The 12,819-nt window shown below is 36.1% G+C and overlaps 1 protein-coding gene across 1 annotated transcript in view; it reads left to right on the top strand.

Moving 5' to 3' along the window:
- Positions 1 to 12,577, top strand: part of GABRA1 (gamma-aminobutyric acid type A receptor subunit alpha1) — a 58,879-nt gene extending 46,302 nt beyond the window's left edge. Inside the window, exons 8-10 of the mRNA XM_047863567.1 lie at positions 567 to 719; positions 6,507 to 6,709; positions 11,904 to 12,577. Of these exons, the coding sequence (XP_047719523.1) occupies positions 567 to 719; positions 6,507 to 6,709; positions 11,904 to 12,215 (668 nt within the window). The 3' untranslated portion in view covers positions 12,216 to 12,577. The remainder of the gene's footprint in view (positions 1 to 566; positions 720 to 6,506; positions 6,710 to 11,903) is intronic.
- Positions 12,578 to 12,819: the final 242 nt, after the last annotated feature.

Here is a 12,819-nt window from a genome sequence, read left to right as displayed (position 1 = left end):
AAATAAATTTTCAGAAACTCTGGGTATAGAACCCAGGGGATAGCTCACTCTCCTATTTCAAAGATCAGGCTTAAGCTAAATAACTTACTGAAGGTGACAGAGCTGCTGAAAGGCATTGTTGGTGTTGCGAGGAACTCCCCCAAGTTGGACACCAAAGCTTCTTCATTAGACAGCCTGAATGTCTTCCATAGTGGTAAACTGGGGATCTGATCTGTTCTAACCCATTAGTATGTGTCATCGGGGACTCACACATTGCCTTCATGGTCATTAAAGCCAATCTGTAAATAAATGCTCAGATATGTCTGAAATGGGTGATGTACCATGATAAGGTTCTGACAATATCTATGACATTTCTGGTACCTCAGTCTCATCCTCAGACCCGTCTTGGTGTGTTTTTGTAATATCTCTTTCCTTTCCTGGATTAAAGCTTTTCTCTTTGGGAACCAAATGTCACCTGGAGACAGGATAGGTCTAAAGAACAGGCTTTTGCTGCTGCTGGAAAAATTTAAAGATAACTTCTTTTCAAGGTCAAATTGTTTCACCTTACTGTCTGTTTTACCCTCTAGGAGAATATGTTGTAATGACCACTCATTTCCACTTGAAGAGAAAGATTGGCTATTTCGTTATTCAAACATACCTGCCATGCATAATGACGGTTATTCTCTCCCAAGTCTCTTTCTGGCTCAACAGAGAGTCTGTACCAGCAAGAACTGTCTTTGGTGAGTGCCGATTAACATTTGCATGCCGATTAACATGGAGGGCAAGTTATATCATATTGGTGATGTTGCTGATGGAATGAAAAAGTAATTATACATTAAAATCTGAAGTTAGCACAATAGAAAGGTTCAAAGAGTTACCATTCTCATTATGGTATGATTTTTAAAAACGTTTTCTTTAAATAGCAAAAGCTGTTTCTAGCGCACGTAGTTAGATGGAACTAACGAACATTTGATATGATGTTTTGGGAGAGTTGAGGAATGAAGCAAACATAAAACACATGGTGATAGATGAAAAACAGAAATATTAATATTGAAATCGTGTATTTAGAATGTATAATCATGTATCAGTGTGTTTTTGGAGAATCTGAGAAAATATCAGCAGAATTACTTCCTTACATATTATGAAGGCAGGGATTCTTTAGGTAGGGAGAGCTCATGAATGACCATCATCAGTATAGAAATACCTCATTTTACCTCATGTGTGTGCTTCTGAAGAGTTTCAAATACACTTTTGTTTTTTCCTATCAAGATGTTTTAAATGTTCTATATGTTATGAGTTAAGGAAATCTAATTGCAATATTGTTTAAATTGTAACAAACTTTTTACTTATTGGAAAAATCACCCCCTAACTTATAATTTTAGAAGCTTGTATTTCATATAAAGAGGGATTTCCTGCCTGTATTGTAGTACACTATATTAATTTTACTTTAAAGACTGATGAAAACAAAATATTCCATTACAAAAAATGAATTCATTGATTGATTCATACCTTGATTCAGCGAACATTTCTTTGAAACCTACTGTGAGCTCCTACTATGTTGTAGGCATAGAATGCTACAGTGAACCGAACATAAACCACTCCCTTATGAAGATTATATTCTGGAGCTTAAAATTTGAGTCACATTGAAAATCATAGATAATATTTATTGAATGCTCTTATATCAGGTTATATTATATAAACCTATATTCTCTTATTTAATGCTAAAAAATTCTATGTACTGTTATTATCCCTGTGTTATAGAAGAGAAAGCTAAAGAATAAGAAATTGGGTAACCTGCCCAAGAATAGCACCTTCAGAAGCTATTAGGTGAAGGTGTCTGTAGTAAGACCCAGACTCTCTCTTTGCTGTAGAGTTGGTGCCTTAATGACCATTCCAAACCAAAATCAATATGCTATATAGATGCAATGATGAGACATGAAATCAGGTGGTTGTGGGATTCATTTGGAAATAACAATCACATATTTATTGGTGAAATGTGAAATTATCAAGGTTTATTCTAAAACATCAACTAGGCACATGCTATATTTAAGCCTCTTCACCAGAGAATGAAAAACCTTAAGAAGCTTATAATCTACATTGAGGATTATTCATGTGCCTAGATACCTATGGCATCAATCTTCAATAACAGGCAAGGCATGAAAAATCTGTTATCTCATGAAAAAAAACAAGACTTTGCTATGAGTGCCCAGGAAAGAGTCTTTTCTTTTGAACTTAGCAAAGTGCTTCCAGGTTGGAAATGACCAAATCTTTGCTCTAGGAACATAGCTGTATTAAGGTCTGGGATGGGGGTGCCTGGGTGGTTCAGTTGGTTGAGCATCTGACTCTTTGTTTCAGCTCAAGTCATAATCTTGAAATTTGTGGGCTCGAGCCCGGAGCCCCCACGTCGGGCTCTGTGTTGACAGTGCAGATCCTGCTTAGGGTTCCCTCTCTCCCCCTTTTGCCACCCACCCCCACATCTCTAAAAATAAATAAATAAACATTAAAAAAGATCCCAGATGATTCAAGCTGCAGAGCACAAGAGTAGCTCATTTCAAATTCTTTCTTTAATTACCATTTGTTAATATTAACTAGTGTTGAAGCCACTTACTATAAGAACTGAAGATTGAACTCTTGTCAAGGTGCTTACTTCTATATGTATATTTAATTTGAGCCCTTTATTCACTGGAAATTGAAAAAGAAAGGGAATAGAGAAAATATTTTAATATTTGTGTTTATTTTTGTAGAATGAACCCAGAAGTGCAGTGAAAAAGTTATATTTATTTATTTATTTATTTATTTATTTATTTATTTATTTTAATGCTCACTCTCCCTCCTTCTCACTCTAATAAATTCTATCCTTCCTTTTTGGAAATTCTCTAAAGCATTTTGGAATCTTTTATAAGTCAAAACCCTTGCTCTTCACATTTCCAACAATGTGATATCTCAGCCAACTCATGCCCTTCTGGTGAACATAACTACGTATTTGTAAACTCAGCTGTGGCAAGTATTTCTGTGTATCAAGTCATATATTTGTAACATTTTAAGTTCAATACAATCACTAGTACAATTTCTCTAGACCTTTAGCCTTTTAACATTTACTTAGTACACATGTTTCCATTGTTTTTAGTCTCAATTCAGCACATTCCTCTGTGCTGTGTCAGATGCCTGACAGGGTCACGGATATTTAAAGAAAAAATATACAAAGGAAAAACAAAAAAAAAGTTGTTCTTTCTAACAGGTTAGCATAAGGTTGAAGAATGCAGCAAAGCCAAAGCCTGTTTTATGTCTTAAAACATCATTTTGATGGTCCATGCTGTCATTTAGAGGCAGTGTGGTCCTGTAATTTTGTTGCCACATAGATCCAAGTTTTAGATCCAATCTTCACTTTTCAAAGATTCAGTTGCCTGTAAAATGAGAGAGCAATTAAAGTAAAATAGTGCTTTTTAAAATATTGAGAGAAATAAAATATATGCATTGTCAGATTGAGTTCTTGGAACTTTAATAGGTGCTCAACACAGTTTTTTTTTTCCTTTCTCTGCCCCTGTAGCAAGTGTTGGAAGACCACACACACACACACACACACACACACACACCTCTGTTTATGCTACTCTTCACTCTTAATTTACCGATACATTTAAAGAACACCCATTCCCAAATTACTTCTGACAGTTGTCTACATGAACCAAAATTAAAAAAAAAAATGAAATTCACTGCAGCAGAGATTTACTAACAAGGACCAAAGTTGTCAATAATAATAGCCATTGGGGCACCTGGGTGGCTCAGTCGGTTAAGGATCCGGCTTCAGCTCAAGTCATGATCTTGCGGCTCATGAGTTCAAGTCCCATGTCCGGCTCTGTGCTGACAGCTCAGAGCCTGGAGCCTGCCTCAGATTCTATCTCCCTCTCTCTCTTTGCCCCTACCCCACTCATGCTCTGTCTCTGTCTCTCTCTCAAAAGTAAATAAAAACATAAAAAAAATTAAAAAAAATAATAGTAGCCATTAGCTTTGTTCTTGGTATCAGGCTTAATACTAAACACTTTTTTTTTACAGTATTTTATTTAATATTCATAATATCCCTCTGAGTTAGACTTATTAAAATTATTTTTAAAAGATATAATTTTCTTAATGTTTATTTATTATTTGTGTGAGAGAGAGAGAGCACAAGTGGGAGAGGGACCGAGGATCCCAAGCAGGCTTCATGATGACAGCAGCAAGCCCGATGTGGGGCTCAAATTCATAAGCTGTGAGATCACAACCTGAGCCGAAGTTGGATCCCCAACAGACTGAGCCACCCAGTGCCCCAAAAAGAGATAATTTTTAAAAAAGACAACAGGGATGCCTCAGTGGCTCAGTTGGTTAAATGTCCGACTTCAGCTCAGGTCATGATCTTGTGGTTCATTAGTTAGAGCCCTGTGTCAGACTCTGCTGACAGCTCAGAGCCTGGAGCCTGCTTTGGATTCTGTGTCTCCCTCTCTTGGCCCTCCCTCTACTCATGCTCTCTGTCTCTCAAAAATAAATAAGCCTTAAAATTAAAAAAAAAAAAGTTCAGGATTGTGAGGCAGTTTTCCCAAGGTCATTCAGCAATTACAGAGTTGGGATTTGAACTGGGTTGTTCAGTTCCTCAAATACTGACATTTAATTACTTTGCTCTTAGCTCAAGTTAATATTGATATGTAAATTTAAGAACTGTTTACCGGCCAATATTTCTTAAACCATTTGTTGGTTATATAATACAGATAATTCCCCAGAACTTTCTGTAACACCTCCAAAATTTAGAGTAAGTCTGCTCCCTATATCTGTGACCATGTATCAAAAAAATATGATTTAATAAAAGTCTCAATGTTTCTTTTTAATCTTATCACTCCCTAACATAGTTACAAAGATCATCTACCTTAAAATTCATGGAAAACTAGGAAATATTGGATGGCTTAAAGCAGCTTAGAAAAATTAGTCACCTACCAGCTGTGTGACACTGCTGATTCTCTAAATATTAATCCAAAAGGGTAATCATAGATATGAGTTTTAGACATGAGATGACAGTATCTTCCATGGAAATAATTTACCATCTTTAAAATTCTTTTACCTATTATTACATTTAATCCTCAACTAATCTTGTGAAAAATTGTACAGAAGTTTCTCTGATAATTTTAACAATTATAGATAGTTGAGAGAATGAAATCTAAATCACCCCTTTTACAGATGTGGAGACTGAGGTCCCTACAAGTAAATTTGCCTACTTGAGGCCATAGAGCTAGTAAGTGGTAAGGTTGGGACTAGTCACTGGAAGAGGTTAGAAGTCTTTCCATATCATGCAGCCTGAGCCACCCCTATGGGACTACTGTGAGTTTTTTAATACATTTTCAAATGGCTTAAGAGGTACGTTACAATGCTTCTGTTATAGGGTTTTGCATATAGTAGGTTGATTGTATCAATTTATTAAATGAACATTAATGGATATCATTCACATACCAACTCATAATTGTCTAAATAAGCTAAAAACAACTGGCTTGAAAACTGCTTTGAATATAGGTAACATTAATCACTAGGAATGGATTCACAGAATCGGGCAAATGAGGCAGCATTACCAAAAAAAGGGGAAATATTGTGGACATTTGAATCAGACAAACTTGTGTTCGTATTTTTGTCTTGCCACTTCTGAGCTGTATAACCTCAAGCAAATGACATGCAACTTATTTCAGGAATTTCTTCAAATGAGGAGCTGTTTTATTTTATTATATTAATGTTTATTTATTTATTTTTGAGAGAGTGAGTGGGGAAGGGGCAGAGAGAAAGGGAGACAGAGAATCCCAAGTAGACTCCACACTGTAAGCACAGAGCCCAATGCAGAGCTTGAAATCACGAACTGTTTGATCATGACCTGAACCAAAATCAAGAGTAGGAGGCTCAACCAACTGAGCTACCCAGGTGCCCCAAAGAGGAGCTATTTTAGAATTAGGGGGAAAATAGTATAAAAGCAGAAAAGTTAACAATGTAACAAAATATTAGCCTAAAATAATTCAATTTTCTATCAATTATTGATTAACAAGAAGCTACTAGCTTCTTGGTTTATACATTTAGGATATGCAGATAGAATATTAAACAGAGATGAGGATACAACAATTTCTTGTGGATCAGAGACAATGAAGATCTATGCTTTCTGTTTGAAAGTGTTGGGGACAGTGAGACAGTATTGTTTCCTTCCCTGCCCAGGACACCTTGTTCAAGGTGCCCGTTTAAGGGAATTCATGATTTTATTAACAGCTTCTCGGTAGCAGAGCAGTTTATCTCTCCAAGAGATCCCCCTCAATACTGCCATACCATGAACTATACACTACACTGGGGTTGTATTAAAACTCATTCTTCCCAAACCAACATGGGATGATTAAAAAACAACAACAACAACAACAACAACAACAACCCACTGTATCTGTGGCACTGTTGGTTACCTTTTGCACAAGTAGGTTGGCCTCCAGTGATCAAATTTTGCAGTATGAACCTACAAATTCACTTAATTTCTCTTTTTACAGGGGTAACAACTGTGCTCACCATGACAACTTTGAGTATCAGTGCCAGAAATTCCCTTCCAAAGGTGGCTTATGCAACTGCAATGGATTGGTTCATTGCAGTGTGCTATGCCTTTGTGTTCTCGGCTCTGATCGAGTTTGCCACAGTAAATTATTTCACCAAGAGAGGTTATGCATGGGATGGCAAAAGTGTGGTTCCAGAAAAGGTAAATGCTTTAAGATCCCCTGTAATGCATCACTGGTATGTCTTATTAGCCCTGTGAGATGGCATGTTCAGACTTTGGGAAATGGCTGAAGAATGCAGAGACAGGGTGATGAGGATTCTTTGTTTCTTATATCATCAATGACTATGTGCTATGGTAATTTTGGTAGTGCTAAAGAGAGGGGTTGTTTAAGTGGGCAGATGGGCAGAGCAGAGTAGAGTAAGGAGATCATAGAGAGATGAAGGAGAACATTTCTACTCAAGTATGCTTTCCTGTGCCCTCCATCGATTTGAGAACAGCTTTAATCAACCTGACATTAGGAGCAAATAAAGCTATGCCATTATAATTTTTAGAATTTGAAAATCATAGCCTTTTGGTCGTTTTCTGAGTCTAATCACCTTGGTCATAAATATTATGACTATAATGCCTCAGTGGAATTGAGTTTGTGAGATGCATTATCTCCAATTTTCAGTAAAGCAAGGGGCAATAAATATGTTTCTTTCCCCAAATTAGAGTTTTGCTTTAAGGATCATACACAGAAATCACAGAAAAATTCTTCTTTGTAGAAAATTATCAAGTACAGCTCATTACTGTTTTTCTAAATTAGAACCTATTCTAGAGTGTATTTTAAAGAACATGAAAGGAGGATATTTCTACTTCTGTGGCTTGAAAGTAAAGTATGTCAAAATGCAGGTGAACCTTCAGATGGTAGAAAGAAGGTCAAAGTCAGAGACACAGAGATTGTAAGACATCTAGAAGTAATTTAGAAGAATTCACTCTATAGTAGTTTTCCCAAAATTCTGTTCCTCAGAGTACTAATCTCATGAGATAGTCCCTAAAATAAAGTTATGTGGTTGAATACACTTATATAATGGTGTATACTATATCACAGAGTCACAATATATTCAAGAATCTGAAAGGGTCTATAGTAAAGAAATTAATGGTGTTTTCCTCATAGCTCTACAGATGTACTAGAAAAAAGAATGCTTTGTGGTGGAAACATCTACCGTATTTAAATGAATTTATAGTGTTACTGATTATAAGATGAGTCATTAATATATGCATATGAAAGAAAATCTACTGCCAAGTAAAAGCCCTTTTAGATCTACCCCAGATGAATCAGCTGAACACCCCCATGCTCTCCTACATAGGTAAAAGCAAAGGAAGGCTCTGTGTAGAATGCACTGTGGCAGCCAACAGTACCCGAACCACACCCTCAAAATTTGCCTTCCCTTGAAACATGCTTGGCAAGTATTAAAAAAAAAATCTGAATTTTCAAACCAAGAACCTTGGCTCAGGTTCAGTAGAGAGAGGAGATAAGACAAAGGGATTGTGTTTACTAGTTGGAGAGAGGAATGAAAAGAGTGAAGACAGAGTAATTGTCAAATACTTACTTTAGCCACTGATGGCCTCCATTTGTCCTAGAAAAGAAGAGCAGCCCAAAGGAGAGAGAGCCAAACATAGAGATGGGTAATCATAAGACACTACCAGTCGTAAGACATAGCCCAGAGTCATAGATGTGAACAATTTTTAAATGCACATCTTAGAATCACTGGAATAGTCTACTAAAGTTCTTCAGAATTAATGATATGCAAACGTGGGTGATATGCAACTGAAGTGATGTGCAAACATTGGAAAAAATTGCTTTTCTGTCTTAATACTTTGCTGCATGAGACCAGTGTCTTTCTGATTCTGGCTCATCAGTATTGGTTGTTAGTGATTTGTTACATGCATTTGGTCTGGAAAACATAGAATTTAGGTTGCAGCATTGGTTGAGCTCACAGGTAAGTTTATATTTATCTCTGTCTGATGCTGTATTAGGTTTCCAAGTCCTGTGTCTTAATGAAAATATTCTAATCTCTATCAGTCTATAGTCTATGTTATTCAGTATACAAATGTAGATATAGGTATAGTCATATCCTACCTATATATACACACACATATATATTTATCAGCGAATCATTTTTATCTATCATCCTAAGAAGAAAGACAATATTTTCTGTAAATTATCTATGCCTCTGTAAAAATCTTCCCCAGGGATTTGACAGTTTGATTTGCTTATTACAGGGAGTGTGATCACAATGTGACCCAGGTCTCATTTTGACATTCAGAGAGGATGAATAAAATATTTTTTGTATGACCAGATGAGTGTATTCTATGATCAGGAGAGTTAAATTTCAGTCTCTAACATAATATAACTTGAAAATAAAAAGAAAATTTCCATAAGTCATCACATTATCAAGTCAACATTCAGTAGCCGGCTTAAGATCCATTCTCATATACTAAATTGCTGAAAGAAACACCAGCTTCTTAGAGAATATGGGGAGCTTAACGTTCTTAAAAATTAAAAAAAAATGTTAAGTGCTCTTTCCTGATAAGCCAACCAGATATTTCTCAATACGTTATTCAACTTGATGTTGCAAACAAAAGCACTTAACTTGATAAATTTTAGTATTCTAGTGCTGGAGTACTATAATAATTTGGCACTGGGAGAAATGAAATCTATTAATAATATAAACTCTCCTCCAAGAATTATTCCTGTTGCTGATTACCCATTTCAGCTTATCTAATAGGATGTCTGTCATTCAACAAGTTTTGGTTAGATTGGAACCCATTGCCTCTCTTCAACATCAGAGTACATATACATTTTATCTGAAGGACATGCATGCTTGTATTCTGTAATATTAGAATTCTTATTTTTTAAGAAATGGACTATTACAAGTTCAGTTTGGCTGTTTAACTGTGTTGAAACAAACCATATCTTTTTTTTATTCTAGTACGGTGACAAAAAATGTTACATTACTTCAGGCCTACAACATAGTGATTCAGCAACTCTACACCTTAATGCTATGCTCACCACATGTGTAGCTACCAAGTCACCATACAATGCCATTATCATACCATTCACTATATTCCCTATGCTGTGCCTTTATTCTCATGACTCATTCCATAACTGGAAGCCTGTATCTCCCACTCCCCTTTCCCCATTTTGCCTTCCCCCCTCTGTATTTGCCTACCCTACTCTGTATTTGTGGGTCTGTTTCTGCTTTGTGTTTATTCATTTGTTTTGGTTTTTTGGATTCCACATATAAGTGAAATCATGTGGTATTTGTCTTTCTCTGTGTAACTTACTAAACCATATCTATTTTTGACCTGTAGTCATTTTGACAGTGAAAGAGAGAATTACTTTTACTTGCCTCAGTTTTGTACAAATAATTATGGAACTTTCTGTCATTCTTCATAAAGCTTAACCAAATCTGTCTTCACTATAAAATAGGAGTACAGTTAGAGTGAGTGGCCTTACTTTTTATGATGTAATACTAGAAAAAAACAATTTCTGGGCTTTCTGTTGTTGTCCTAATGTAATGTTTACAGATTTGAAGGAGGGGAAAAGGTAACAGAGACATCACAGGGCTGGATAATAAAGAAATTAACCTGTTGAAATTAACTAGTATTTCTTGTGAAGAGCATCAGGTCTTTTGGTAGTAAAATTTTATTCTGATTCAATAATAAAAATGCGGATTATTCAGAGAACATTGAGTCTGGTTGACTAAGTTTAGCTGTTCATCAGTATTCTCTATACCTTTTTGGAACATCAGTAACCAGACTCCACTTCTGGTTTTCTGATTCAAAATATGAGATTGTGCCCAAGATATTTGCCCTTTAAAAATGTTTAACTAGTGATTTCGTGTGCACAAAAGAATGAGAACTACTCTTCTAAACTACTGCTATCCAACAGAAACATGTGAGCCACAAATGTGAATGATGTATATAATTTAAAATTTTCTATTAGCTTTTTTCAAAAGTACAAATCAGGGAAATTAATTTTTTTTTGTTTTCTTTTTCAAGTTTTGATTTAATTTCCAGTTAGTTAACATATAGTGTAATATTAGTTTTAGGTGTAGAATTTAGTGATTTAGTAATATGCTTTTACCAATATATCCAAAATAGCATCTTTATAATGTGTAAACAATAAAAATCATTATTAAAGAGATATATTGCATTCTTTTCCTTTTTTTATACTAGGCTTTCAAAATCCTGTGCACATTTTTATACTTACACACATCTCAGAGTAGCGATGTTTCAAGTGCTCAATAGTCACAAGTGGCTAATGACAGTATATCAGACCACATAGCTGTGAACAATGATCCACTTCATTTTTTGGAAATGTCTATATGATAGAAACCCCAAGAAATGCTGCAGTTGTGCAGATAACATTGACAAGCCACTGACATTGAACAAGAAATTGGCTTCAAGATACCCTGAATAACTTTTATCATTTGCCCACTTGCAACCTGGGGAGAAGGAGCAAATAATTGTTGTCTCAGCAACTCATCGCTGCAAAACAAAACACTTCAAAACTTAGTGACCTACAGCAACCTCCAGGCATGTGGGGCTGGGAACAACCTAGTGGTACTTCTATTAGGAGGATATGGGCTTACCAACATGGTTGCAGTAAACTGGAGACTCTATCAGGAGCAGAGGATCCACAATGGCCTCTCACTCATCTGGGGCCTGACACTGGGACTGGGCTTCTCACTGTACATGGTCTCTGGTCACTCAGTTTTCTAGTCCAAGCTAATTCATGAGGCAGTAATGTTTTCAGAGGGTAAATGCTGAGGCTGCAAAGCTTCTTGAGGATAGGGTCCTAACATGGCATCACATCACTCTACTTCTTGATAGGGAAGCCTGGAAAATACTGTGTCTTCATTTTCCCCCCAGCTTTATTGAGATATGTGACACATGATATTGTGTAAGTTTGAGGTATACCATGTAGTTGATATGATTGATGATACATTCATATGTTATGAAGTCATTACTACCCTACCCTACCCTACTACTGTCTCCATCCCATCACAAAGTTACCATTTCTTTTTTTTTTTTTTTTGTGGTGAGAACATTTAAGACTTAGCCTTAGCAACATTCAAGTATATGATATGTATTTAGTATATCATAATATATGATATGTATAAGTATATGTATGTCTCTAGGTATAATCACCATCCTGTATAGTAGATGCCCAAACTTGTCAATCTTATAACTGGGCATTTGTATCTGCATTTTTAATTTGTCTCAATAAAGTAGGTATACATTCCATTTCTTACATGTTAATCAAAGTATAGATTTTGCTCAGCAACTTATAAACTTCCTTCTCACAGTTTACTGAACAAAATGCCTTTACTCTTTCCTTCGACAGCCAAAGAAAGTGAAGGATCCTCTCATTAAGAAAAACAACACTTATGCTCCAACAGCAACCAGCTATACCCCGAATTTGGCCAGGGGTGACCCCGGCTTAGCCACGATTGCTAAAAGTGCAACCATAGAACCCAAAGAAGTCAAGCCGGAAACAAAACCACCAGAACCCAAGAAAACCTTTAACAGTGTCAGCAAAATTGACCGACTGTCAAGAATAGCCTTCCCGCTGCTATTCGGAATCTTTAACTTGGTCTACTGGGCTACATATTTAAACAGAGAGCCTCAGCTGAAAGCCCCCACCCCACATCAATAAGTCCTTCTATTCACATTCCGTTGTTCAGTCTTCTGCACTGGGAATTGCTTTCTGTTCTCAACGCGGTGATTCCCATCTGCTTTCTTGCCTCTGTCTTAAAGAATTTGAAGGTTTCCTTATTTCCATAATTCATACGAGAACAACAGACCCCTGTCCAGCAGTCCAGAGCAAAGCAGAACATACAGCTGAGAGACAGGATTCTGAGAGAGGAAGCGAGAGAGAAAAATCACGACAGAAGGAGACAGAATGAAACAGAGAGGAAAGGTGGGGAAGGAGGTCCAAGCTATGAGGGAAAGTAGAAGGAAAATAAAACTTAAGTCTGTAACTCCAGGTCATTTGTAGATATTTATTTCCAAATATTCTAAAAAAAAGATACTGTATATGTCAAAAATATTTTTATGTGGAGGTGTTTCAAAGAATACATTATGTTTAATGACAATTTTAAAAATCTATGTCTTTATTGCACAAACTACAGTGTGCTTACATTTTGTTTTGTTTTTTGAACGGATGTATAGCTTTAACACTTTGTTTCCAAAGCTAAAGATCCCAATTTTTTTCCTCCTTTTAAAAATGGCTAGTGCATTATATTGCTGTTAAATGCTAT

This window comes from Prionailurus viverrinus, chromosome A1 (genome assembly GCF_022837055.1).
Source record: "Prionailurus viverrinus isolate Anna chromosome A1, UM_Priviv_1.0, whole genome shotgun sequence".
NCBI classification, from domain to species: domain Eukaryota; kingdom Metazoa; phylum Chordata; class Mammalia; order Carnivora; family Felidae; genus Prionailurus; species Prionailurus viverrinus.
This window is presented reverse-complemented; position numbering and strand designations above follow the sequence as displayed.